Source organism: Nelumbo nucifera, chromosome 8 (genome assembly GCF_055504915.1).
Source record: "Nelumbo nucifera cultivar China Antique chromosome 8, China Antique-T2T, whole genome shotgun sequence".
Lineage (NCBI taxonomy): Eukaryota > Viridiplantae > Streptophyta > Magnoliopsida > Proteales > Nelumbonaceae > Nelumbo > Nelumbo nucifera.
Genome location: NC_142656.1, coordinates 11,765,580 through 11,778,520, shown reverse-complemented (window position 1 = coordinate 11,778,520; position 12,941 = coordinate 11,765,580). Strand labels below are relative to the sequence as shown.

Here is a 12,941-nt window from a genome sequence, read left to right as displayed (position 1 = left end):
AGCCTATAATATATCTATGGTGAAAAATCCAAAGAGCCCGAATCAGTTATTAGTCAGCCATTTCAAGGGTTGTCGGCTTCAGCCTCTTTGAATTGTTTATCTAGAGTGTTTCAAAGCAGTTGAACCAGCTTAACTGAATTTTCAGTTCGGTGTTGCTAAACAGGCCCTAAAAAAAAAAATACATATACAACCAATAATATATTTTTGTTTGTTTTTTAAGGTTGCGTTTGGAAACAATGCAAATGGAGTATAGGTCCTGGTTCAGGGTAAATTTGCACTCTGTTTCACTTTTGCCTATCTAGCAACACTACATTCATACATTGACAAATGACAGAAAACACATTTTCCAATACACATTTACATTGATAATAAGATGTAAAAGTACATCAATAAAAATAAAGTAAATTTGCATTCAAGTGGACTTTTGATAAAAAAATAGGCATATGCTTTATTGAAATTCGTGCTTGCATCTATTATAACTAAAAGTCTGTTTGGTAAAGAGGTAAATTTATCAGTACAAAAATAATCCAACTTTACAATTTATATAGACCATTTTATACTCTACATATTTGCATTTGCAGTTATTGGTATCGTTTCCAAACGCAGCCTTAAGAACCAATTTGTTTTCAAACCAAATGGTTTGATTTGTTTTAAGTGATCTAGGAAAGGCAAGGAAGCTCAATAATGATCCAATTAGCAAACTTGTTCACAAATATATTAATTCTATATTTCCATAGGAGTGAAGTAATTTTAAAAAGGCAAATCGATGAAAAATAGAAACTTCAAGTCAAATTAATGAGGTATTTGCCATTGTGAATGCTTTTGTTTTCTAAAATAAAAGCAATTGCCATGTCAACAAAAACAAGACATTTTTTGCTGATGTGGCAATTGATTTTGTTTTAGAAAACAAAACCATTCACATGAAAGAACCCCCCCCACACACACACACACAAAAGTACACATGCATAGAATGTAATTAAATAACATATGAGCACACATTAGCAAGAGTGGGTTGAATTGAATAGATTCAATTTAATTTATTTTTTTGGTAATAAAATAAAATTTATTAAAAAAAAAGAAATTAAAGAGGAGACTGACCCTGACTAGAAGTCAGTCAGTCACTCGGAAAAGAAGGGAGGAAAAAAAAAAAAAAAAAAAAAACAGAACTACAAGACATTACACAAGTAAGGGTGTCACCGTGTCAATGGACCAGTTTTGAGGTCCAGTCCAAAATCAATTTGAACGGATTGGATGGAACAAAAAGATAGTGGATTGGACCAATCTGATCCAAAATATTTATTAAATTGGACTGGACCTGGTCCATCCATAATAAATTTATACTGGATTTGGTTGGATTAAGCCAATATTCGGTCCATTTATATAAGATAAGAATATAGGTGTCAATGGACCAGGTTTGGGTTGAAACCAATCTAAATTAAAATGAGTTTGAACAAATTGGACGGTCCAAACATTGAATTGGACAGGTCCAAAGAGGTCAAAATTATTCATTGGATTGGACCGGGTCCATTAGTAATGGACTCACATTGGACTGAACCGGATTGGACCAAATCTAGTCCAATTGACACCCCTAAACACAAGCACTCCAAGCCAGCCTAGCCTCCAAAGTATCAACAGAAACCATAGCCGACATAGATGTCACAAAACAAAATCCCCACAACAGTAAAAGATTATAAAAACTCAGGCCAACAAATAGAGGTGGCAACGATCCGAGCTCGAGCCTACTAGAGCTCGGCTCGTGAGGCTCGCGAGCCGGCTTGAATATATATATAATAAAAATATTATAATTACTAATTATTATAATTCTTAATTTTTTAAATAAAAAATAAAAAATTATATGTATTTTTTATTTTTATAAAAATATTTTTTCTATATATTTTTATAAAATATAAAACGAGTCGAACTCGAGGTCAAGGTTCTAGCTCGAACCGAGCTCGAGCCTTGTAAAATAGTCTCGAGCCAAGCTCAAGCCTGGTACTATTCGGCTCGGCTCGGCTCGAATCCACCCCTACCAGAAAAGACAAGAACCACAACAAAACCCCACCATCATACATCTAAACTCAAAAGCCATAACCATCTTACAAACTACAACCTTTGATCCGCTAAAATACTAATGCCTTCTTACAGTTTTATTGATCTTCAACAACTTCTTGTTTGGTCCAATCCCAAAGAGACTCCCTTTTAGTCTGACAAAAGTCTGTGAAATCAACATATTTCTGTGTTTTCTTTGTTTTTAAGTCTTCTATACTGCAACAATCTTCCTGGATTACATCAGGCAAGAAGAGTTCTTGTTTAAACAATTATAAATAAATAACGAAGAATTTCCAGAAAAAATATCACAACTCCAGTCTCCAAAATACAAATTTACTTTCTGAGTTCACCAATAAATGCAAATACAAAGTTTCTTGAATAAATAACTTCAAGGTTCAAAGATTCTTTTTTTTTAATTTTTGGTAATTAAAGTTTTAAAGTATTGGTGTTGCAAAGAGTTTCAGAAATACAATTTTAAAAGACATATCAGTATACGCCTAAGATATACCAAGAGAAGATAAAATAATTAAAACATAGATAGATAATGGTAGGGAAATCTTAATAATCTAATAAAAATACACCAATAACACAAAATTTGGAGCTCCATTGGCTACAGATAAGGTATAAACACATAAAAAATTACATGCTTCAACAATGTGAGGTAATAGTAATACATTGCAATCTGCAATTTAAACAAGAGACAACTGTAATTTATACTTGTATGAACTTTCTGATGTAAATTGGAATGATTAGTGTATCCAAAAATGAATAACATATTATATAAATGAATGGTAAATCTATTTGTACGTCACTGCCATCGTCATTCAAAGCCTTATCCTAACTCTATGGGATTGGGATCGGTTACACGAATCCTATTTCACATTTTCTCTATTTTGTATGTCATATCTATGATTAAATTACAAGTGGTTTATTCATTTTTTGCTACTTCAGCGCACGTCTTTTTTGATCTAATACGTACCTATGGCCCTTTAATTACCCCTTCAACTTGTAAGTTGTAACAAAGCACTTCAATACCAAGTTCCAATTGATATCTTCTTTTCAGTCAAGCATATTCGGATGTTGGCATTTTTTCTTTTCTGTGTACTTTTGTTTTGTTAATAGATTCCGGAATGCAACAGCTCACTTGTCGGCATGGTGTTTGTGTTCCAACCTAAATTGGACGCAATAACACATCTCCCATGAAACAGGATTCAAATATAAACATGGTGTTTGTGTTCCAACCTAAAATACTTTAGATTCAAACACCATGGATGCAAGGATACACCGATACGATACAGAGAAGGTCATGTACCAATATGGACCGTTTCCCACTTGTCGGCATCGAGCATATCGATATTTTGATCCTTGCCCCTGATCGAACATGAGAGATGAAGGTCAGCCATCCACAAACTTTGTGGGAGAAGATTGAGGTCGCTTGACGCTTCATAAAACATGAAGCAGAGACTTCTTTCTGTGCTTAATCCTCTCCATGAGCCCGTGATTGAAGGACAAGTGCGTCTTCATCTCCCCGTGTGATAACAGAGAGTAATATTAGAAGATCAGGCCACCTTTATAACATGCATCTATCTGATTTTGATAGCTCAATCCTTCATAAAAAAGAGTGGCCCGTTATGGGGAATATATAAATATATCTCTAATGCAAAGTATATCAACTCCCCATAATCCATTAATATACTAATCTGTGAATAAGTTAATAAGAGTCAAAGAGCAAGAATAACAGGATCTGAGTCCCATATGATTGAAATAATTCCACTGCTTCAATTTGTCAATGAGCGTGGGAAACAATATAGAGCACCTTCTCCAAAACAAAATCTCTGGTTCAAGGCCCTCTTTCGTGAAATCTCCAGCTTGACAGACTTCCCCCAGTTAAAATGATAGCTTCCTAAGATAAACATAAAATGCCTGTACATAGAGAAACAATGGCAATCAAGAGTCTACCTCAGGGGAGCATATAAACAATGCAAATAGCAATGTCATTCATTTAGTTGTTCCCTTGATTCAGTGCCAAAGCTTACTACAGAAACCATTACGTGGCCTCTTGCTGGAAATGATATCTAGAAAGGAGTCAACCAACTGCCCTGCTAAGCAACTTGGGTCATCAATCAGAGTCTGAATAAAGGTGTTTACCACCCTACGCTCCTGCTCAGTTGATCTAAGGCTAAACCAAGTCAGGAATTTCATCCTAAACTCATGTTCAATGTGACCCCCACATTCTAACCATCGGATGATCTTTACACAGTACTCATAGCTCCCATCGAAGTGATTAGACCTACTAGAGAATTGCAATGGTGAAACATTAATTAGAGTGCTATCACAGTCGTTTGTCTCTTCATTTGCACTAGGTTTCTGTTTCCTAGACAACTCCGTTCGGGACTCAACAGCATGCACTTCTCTAATGGGCCTAACTGCCCATGTCTCAGAATCACCACTTCCGTTTGATCCAGCTTGTCTATTCTTCTCTTCCCCTCGAGAAATGACATCGTCATCAACCTCGACAATCCGCTCAGAAGTGCAACCAATATCTTCCTCCCTGGAGAACTCCAATGGTGGAGTTAGATCTGCATTTAGATCGGGCACTGAGACAACATTCAAATCAAGCGCTCGTGGAGCAAATGGGGGTTGATCTTCTTCAATAATTTCAGGTTTCACTGTAGTGTTTCCACCACAGCATCCTTCCATATCTGCGCTGCAAAACCCATCATCAAGGTAACCATCTTCTTGTGCCCAAGCAAGCCGTAAGATCTTTCCAAGGTCTCGAACTTTGAAACCAGAAGATCCAGTTGCCATTGTCATCTTTGGCTCCCTCTTGGCACTAGATGAGCTTCCTTCCACATGCAAATTCTCATTCTTACAATCCATGGCTGCTGTTGAATCAGTACTCTTGTGGATTATCTCCACACTTTTGGTAAAAATCTTTGCCTCTGAATGACCCCAATCACCAGTCTCTGTATATGATACTATTCGAAAGGCATATTCTGTGCAGGGCTGCAGGTTTGATATCAGAATTCTTCTCTGAGCTCTTGGAAAGACACAAATAGGCTCTTTGGGATGTGACTCCTCTCTACTCTTGCAGTACCAGAGCTTGTAGCCCTTAATAGCATCTGATATGGAGGACAGTTCTTTCAAAACAATAACAACAGATGAAGATGTAACTTCTTCAAACTGAAACCTGCAAGCAGCAGGAAGCGAATCCTCTGGCAATGGAAACAAAGAAAGAGGTTTATTCTTTCAGTCAAAATGTGTTGAATCAATTCAATGGAAAAAGGGTTGAGTAGCTGAGGAACCCCACCTCTATCACGTGGTTTAGCATTAGATATGGTGCTTAGCCATGCATCTGCCTTTTCAATTGCAAGTGAGCAAAGCTTCTGCACATCACCAGCAACTGAAAGCCTGCTAACAATGCCCCGTGCCATCTTGGCTGAAACTCCGCACACTGGCCCAACCTCCTTTTCAAGCTTGACCTTAGCATCTCCTACAATTTCGTGTAGTTCTTTAAACCTGCAAGTTCCATCTAGGAGACGGTGACTCAAGGATATCCTGTAGCAGAGAACATCTACACGCCGGGCATCTTTTGCTATTATCAACTGCTTCTTCCAAGATCTGCAGGAAATACTCAAATCAAAGCAACAAAATCAGTCCAGAGGAGACAAAATCTATTGTTAAGTTGAAATCACCAATAATTGATCTTTTGCTTATTTACTTAGCAATACTCTTGTATTAATCCAATAAATAATCAGACCACAAGTGCACGCTTGCCTGATGCTTTACCTTTTTATTATTAAAGGGGGAAAAATAAGAAAGAGATTCACCAAATTTAGCAAGGACAACAATACACAGCAGAGAAATTACTCACCCTAGTATCCCTGTGACTTTGCCACAAGAAGCACAACAGTAGCTCCCATCCAATTGCATCAGCTGCCCAAGGTTTACAACACCTACCTTTTGGCATTGGAGAGCACACTCAATGTGGCAAGATAATCCACATGAATCACCTTTACCAGATTCAGATGCACAGACCAACCAAAGACTAGGGTCCTTGTTGTCATCAAACAGGTGACAAATACAGCAAGAGCACCTCTTACAAAACGTATCATCTATGGATAAGACAGCTCTACATGCAGAGTTTTTACAGATCCAAGTGCTTGAACATGTAACGTCTGATGAAAGCTCTGTAGCCGGTGGGAGTCGAACAGGATTTTCACCCTTCCTTGGTTGCTTCCTAGAGGGAAGGGCATGATTGTTGGTCAACGTTAACTGACTAGAAGTTTTTCGTGGTTCCTGATTCTTAAATCCTTTATTATTTGTCTTGATAAGGTGTTCATTAATTTTACATTTTGATGATGCAGAGTGTTTCTTCTCTTTATGAAAGCATGTTTGAAGCAATTCCTTCTTTACCCCCGACTTGAGATATTCATGAAGTAGTTCCTGACCTCCTGGGACATCACTTGAGTGTCCCTTTTTCTCTGGGGTACTTTGAGCACTAGAAGAAAGGCTTTGTATGCCAAACACTGGAAACAAAACAAGGTGAACAAGATAGTCAGTAGGTGTAGAAACAACAAAAATTAGTCAAAGAATCTGAGATAAATTATTAAAGACATGAACAAGTTCAGAAATTCAGTACACTCAAGAAAGAAAACCACAGAAATTAGATGCCAGAAATGTTTCTGTGAGTATGAGTAGGATAGAGATATCTGCTTAATGTAAAGAAAGGAAACACCAAGAATAATAAGGGGCTGACAAGAAAACATTGAGAGGTAACATGAAGAAGATATTGGAACAAGTTGATCTGCATATCAGAAGGATTACAACCTACTGGAAGCAAAATATGCTGTGATTCAAGAAATGTTAGCATTAGCAAGCAGTTATGGCAAGGAAACGGCTGGATACGGTATCAGTGACGAAATTTACACTAAAAATTGAAGTATCTAACATGATACAGAACCCTTGTACAAGCATCAAGGGTATAATAGTTATCCAGTAATTAGCTCAGATTTTTTGTTTATCAATATGTATATATAGGCATAGGTCTGATTTGCATAATAAAATATTGATTGATATATAAAATATAGGGAGCAGGCCTGATTAGTTAGGTTGCTTAAAAATGACGGCTGAATCACCAAAGAATCTTCCACATGGTAAATTGAAAAGCCCAAAACCATTCCCACATGGCTAAAATAAATCCCTTCTTTGGTCAAGATTAATGTCAAAATATTAAAACATTCAGTGGCCAGTATTATTTGTGAACATTAATAAAAGCTTGGGTACAGAGTTGATGTGGACTAGAGAGTTGAACAGGTGGACAATCCACAGTGCCCTGTTGATGGACAGCTCAGATTGGCCACATCATCCCTTCGGCCATCACATGGCAGAAATGTGGCAGGTCATGTAGGAAATCCCCCTAGATCAAAAGCAGCCCATGTTCCTCTCCTCACTGTGTATTCAATTAAAATTTTCAGCCCAAAACATCTTTCCATGTCCACAACATAAGCCCACTTTATAAGTTAAATTTAAAAAAAAAAAAAACTAAAACTTTGAAACAAGATGTTTTCTGGGGGAACCTTTGTATCAAGCCTTTTTTACATTCATGGTTTTTTATTCATTTTCATTAGCAAAGAATGAGAAATTTATAAGCTATGCTCCTCTCCTCATGTTCCTCTCTCATACAAGATGCTTATATCATAGTTATATATCTAATTGTGAAGCCAAGTGTCACTTTTTAAGACCTATGCATTGCCAAATTTAATTAAATTTCAGACATATGCAGATCTTTAATTGTACAATTTGTTAAAATTAGTGTTTAAAATATTTTAGAAATGTTAATCCTGTGGAGAATTGTATATGCAATATCTGGTGTCATCATATCAGGTACTATCACATCCAACACCAACATGCTAGGGATGTACAGGCATTCGGAAATCATAGTCTAATGATATTAGTTTTAAATACCACTTTAGCCCCAAGGATTAAAATTTAGCAATGTATCAGCTCATACATATCATACCAGTGATCCACCGATACACTATTGTAGGCATTGTTTCGGGGTTTGACCTGTTTCATGGGATAGACAGGCCTTATACCAACCCCCGTCCCCCTTCCCCCCGAACAGGTATGAAAAAATAAATAAATAAAAATAAAGCATACAGACTGATACACCCTTGCATATCAGTCTGTATCGATATTTAGAACTTTGTTTGGCCCAATTTCTTAGAACCTTAGCCCAAGCCTATCTCTACATCCTAAAAACAAGTTTTCAGAATGTAGTGGCAAGTAGCTTGACCTACAATGGCTGATCGATCCAGACACTAGCAGAGACCATGGTGGATTCTATCATGTGCTGCAGAAGTCGCTTTGTAGTAGCTGATGATTTGGGTCAAGCCTATCCAGGTCCACCTACAGAGCAGCTGATAGCCTGATACCTGATACACTGTAGGAAAAGCCTTACAAAGCTTCTTTACCCTATGGGTCATACAACTCACTTCCAAACCCTCATCCTCAATATTTCTTAATTTGAAGCTTAATTGAGCCAAGAAATATGCTTATAGTTTCACATTACCATTTCATATGAATATCTCGTAAGAAGAAACCACCTGAGAATCCCAATCAAGATTTTACATTGTGCCACACCCTTCTAGCTAACCATATCTTATGTAATTACTGGAGAAATGACTCAATGATATGAAACATATGTTGCGTCATTACACCGCCAGTCCCAAAGCCCAGATAAAGGAGGGTTAAATCAGGTTGGTAGCCGGCATGAAAACTTTTGCCAAATTCTCATGGTTATGGATCCTAAGTTGCCCTTTCATCATCATTGCCCAAGTTTAGTATGGGCAAGGGTATGTTAGGGTGGTTAACAATGGATATGGCACTGAACAGAACAGAATTGCGAAAAGGATTCACGTATCCATCTATAGGCGGCTTCTCAAATTTTGCAACATTCATGTCCTTCGGCTTGACCACAATCTCAACAAAATCAAACCACAAGGTGCAAGTGTTTATGATATTCTTTTTATAAATGACAAAGGAATATATCCCAGAATGAATGAGGAGTATCAAAGCAAAACATTTTTTATCAGTAACCTGTAACCATATTGAATTCAAGTATAAAAGTGATCAATTACAATTTAAAAGCCATAGTCAGGTCACAATAGCTTATAAAGAGAAAGAAAAGAAATGAAAATACATAGGCATCCCATAGAGATGCTGCATCTTGTAAATTACAATAGCATTATTGACAAGATTAATAATGATTGAAAATTTATTGACTGAATTAATGTTATATATATTTTGTATATCCATATTGAAAAAATTATTAGTGATCAAAAGAGTGGAATACAAACAAAGGCTGCCCCACAAACAAGAGGACCCCACTCAAAAGGAAATTAGGAATATCAAAGCAGAAAAAAATGAAACAAGAAATCTAATCTAGAACAGAAGAAGCAGAAATAACAACATCCTCCTCACTCCACTCCAAGCCAAGCTATCTATCAAAAAGTTGGACAACCTCAGAATATTTGAACAATCTGTTTACTATGGAAGTCAACACTCTAGCCTCTTTGATGTGATGACATATCAACCAGTAATCAAGTGAGAATACCCTCAACCTCTACTCTTTTACTACCCAAAGAGAACAGAAGTCTAAAGCCAGAGTGAAGGGCCAAGAATTCCCATGACAGAAGAACCATGCCAACTTGGGCAAAAGGAAAGCATGCTAATATTACCCTTGCTGACCCCTAAATGCTCCACCAACACTAGAGATTCCTTTTCCAAGGGAACATCCATCAAAGCATTGGCCCAAATTAAAATACAAAAGTATTATATATAAAACGAATTTGAAGCAAAAGTATGGGTGTGAAAGCAAACACATATGGATCATACCAAAGTTCCTCAAGCATTCAACAATTCAAACATGTAAAGCTTCCAATCTGTTATTTATCTCCTAGTTGAATTACTTCAAGTGGCTGGTGTGATCTTAAACATCTTCAATTCCCAATCCTAAGGCATTGGTCCTTCACCTCCAATAAAGGACCCTTAAGGGAATCCCAAATGAGTTCATGAGAGGAATCAGATAGTAGTTGTATTTTTTTCATAAGGGATATTTAGTTGTATTATTACTTCTTTAGTTAAACCATTACAAAAGTGTAAACATGTAAAGGCATATTTAGAAAAGACGCACACATTTTGAAAGGAGCTGTGCCTGGGTTCAGGAGTAGAACATGACTTAAAATGCACCTCTCCCATGCACCTAGGTGTAAACATTGCAACTTCATAAAACCAATGGCGCACAATGACCAAAATAGGATTATACTTTATTAATTAAAAGTTAAGACCAAATAATATATGTGTGTGAATGCACAATTAGGAGTTTACACAAGTGAACAGACTTTATGGACACTTAAACAGAAGATAAAAGAATATATATATATATATATATATCATGACTAAACATCTCAAATTGCATCATAGAGTCACAACAAGCAACCTACAGTCACCTTGCAGTAACTACATCTTAGGCATTTGAATTTATCGTTACTTTAAACATTTAACATGTGGTCTTCTGCTCAATGTCTTAAACAATAATTTTAATCTTTCTTATTCAATTATTAACCATCAAGTACTATAGTGCAATCAAAACAAAAGAATGAAGAAATTTGGTAAAGAAAAAGGTTTAAGAAAAATAAAGGTCATACCTTTGGCAAGCACTTTGTCTTCTGAATCCATTCCTCAAAGGAAGCAAGGAATTCAAGTCATCACCACTATGACAGTCAACCACTGTAAGATGCCACGGAACGAAATTTTGTTAACTGAAACATATGTACTTTCTCAAGATAAAAATAAGTAGCTCTTTGGCTGAAACATATGTACTTCTGTATAACAGGCTTAACTAATAAATGGCCGTGGTTAAATGAATAAAGCAGGTCAAAATGAATGATGTATTTACATGTATGCCAATGTCAAACACAAAAACAAAACAAATCCTAGACAAATAATAAGAAAATTATGCAAACTTATATGATAAGGGTAGAAGACATTTGTTTTATATTTAAGCACACAAAAGAAACAATTCGTAGTCATGGGAAGACCTATAAGAGGAACCTTGTACACATTAAAATAGCACTAAATTAACTGTTCATAATCGGATTAATAAAAACAAATCAGCAAGAGCTTTAGGATTTAATGCCCAAAGAAAGGAACTTAATCATATTAAACTGCAACGCTAATATCAAATAAGCAATAAAAATAAATAAGCAAAGGTATATTTCCCCCTGCAGAAACTCCTGCGAGAAATATCTCATCGTGATGAAAAATCAGGTGCAATTTTGCTTTTGGACTCTACAATATGCACAAAAATAACAAGGAGATACAAGAAAATGCATGATTGGATTTCTATACCAAGAAGTATTAGGACTCTCGCAGAAAGGGTGTTGTTTAAATAAAAAAAGATGCAATCCGGTACATTATTCGGATCAAAAATATCCTCCTGCAGTTCTACTCAACGAAGCTAAGCTCAAATCTGCTCAACAAAATGGTCGGCCACACAAATCCAGCCCAGTAAAACCCCTTGAACATGGGAAAAAAAATCCTTCTTTTACAGACAGCTCTAAATTAGGTGGCCATTATTTGCAGCCACTAATAATCAATTTCACCATATCATGAAAATGTCAACGAAGCAACCCATTTCCAGTGGGAAGACGAACAACCTAAATATAATCAGTTAGATTAAATAAAAAATGAGCAAATGATGGATTAGACAATGCAACAAGTCCTAGCTTCAAAAGGACAGAAAGATCCCAAAACCACAACGACAACAACGAAGAAAACGACCACTACAAAGTACAAACACCACCACCAAACAACAAAATCATGTAACAAAACAAGATAAGCTTTAAACAAAGAAATAACACAGAAGCAGCGTATTTGAACATCGACAACGGCTAAAAGCAACAAATTTCAAAAAAGATATAGAACAGCAACGGAGAAAGAACAAGCAAGAAACCAAAAAGAAAAGAAAAGAATTAATGGAGCAAGGATCTACAAGAGGTACCTTGGAGGATGCCACAACGCAAACGGCAAGCCGGGGGCGTTCCGATCGATCAAACCCTAAAAGAATGACTTCGATTATTTATCGAAAACAAAAGAAAGGTGTCTTTTTTTTATCGGGGTTCAAGCCTTGGACCCTCCTTTCTCTCTCGTTATGGAAAAGAAAATAAGAATAAGGAAAAATAATAAAGAAATCAATGAATAAAATAAGATTTACGTCAGTGGAACGGAAGACGAGATAGTCGACGGTCAGTGGTCACATGGATTGATGGCGCCAGAGCGGCGACGTGACCGAACTGGTTTTGGGTTGTTGCGGCGTTTGGAATGGACAAGTGAGAGAGAGAGAGAGCTGCCTGGCGACTGGCGTTTGGCTATGGTTGGAGTTTATAGCACAATCCGGTCAGATCCAAAGATTCGAAGGAGGACGTACGTCGCCAGCTTAACGAAAAGTTGTGAAATGTGATCTCATGGCCATTTTGGTAATTCTATTAACCAGATGAGAGTTTACTCCTTCTTCGTAGAAAGGTCAAAATCTCTAGTTTTCCTGCGTTTTTCTCTTCCTAAACTCTACACTCTACACTGGCCAACCGCTGTATGTAGGTGATCACTCATCAGAAGTAGACGTGTTCATGGGCCGGGTGGCCCGACGAGCCGGCCCGACCCTCAAACGGGTTTGAACATGTTTATAGGCCCGTGGGCTTAAACTCGGGTCAAAAAGCCCGGTTCATAATAAATTCGAGTCAGGCTCGGGTTTTGTCAAAATAGCCCGGCCCAACCTAAAATTATACTTAAAATGGGTTATGGGATTAATGTCCATTTGCATAAATTTT

The 12,941-nt window shown here is 36.9% G+C and overlaps 1 protein-coding gene across 1 annotated transcript; it reads right to left on the bottom strand.

The window, feature by feature from the left end:
• Positions 1–3,618: 3,618 nt before the first annotated feature.
• LOC104592267 (VIN3-like protein 1) lies at positions 3,619–12,572 on the bottom strand. Its single transcript, XM_010251536.3, has 6 exons — positions 12,329–12,572; positions 12,116–12,171; positions 10,761–10,842; positions 5,924–6,578; positions 5,360–5,670; positions 3,619–5,264 (listed from the first exon to the last, which is right to left on the bottom strand). Exons 3-6 carry the CDS (start codon positions 10,789–10,791, stop codon positions 4,069–4,071), a joined length of 2,193 nt encoding a protein of 730 aa, XP_010249838.1. The 5' UTR covers positions 10,792–10,842; positions 12,116–12,171; positions 12,329–12,572; the 3' UTR covers positions 3,619–4,068.
• Between the last annotated feature and the right edge of the window lie 369 nt (positions 12,573–12,941).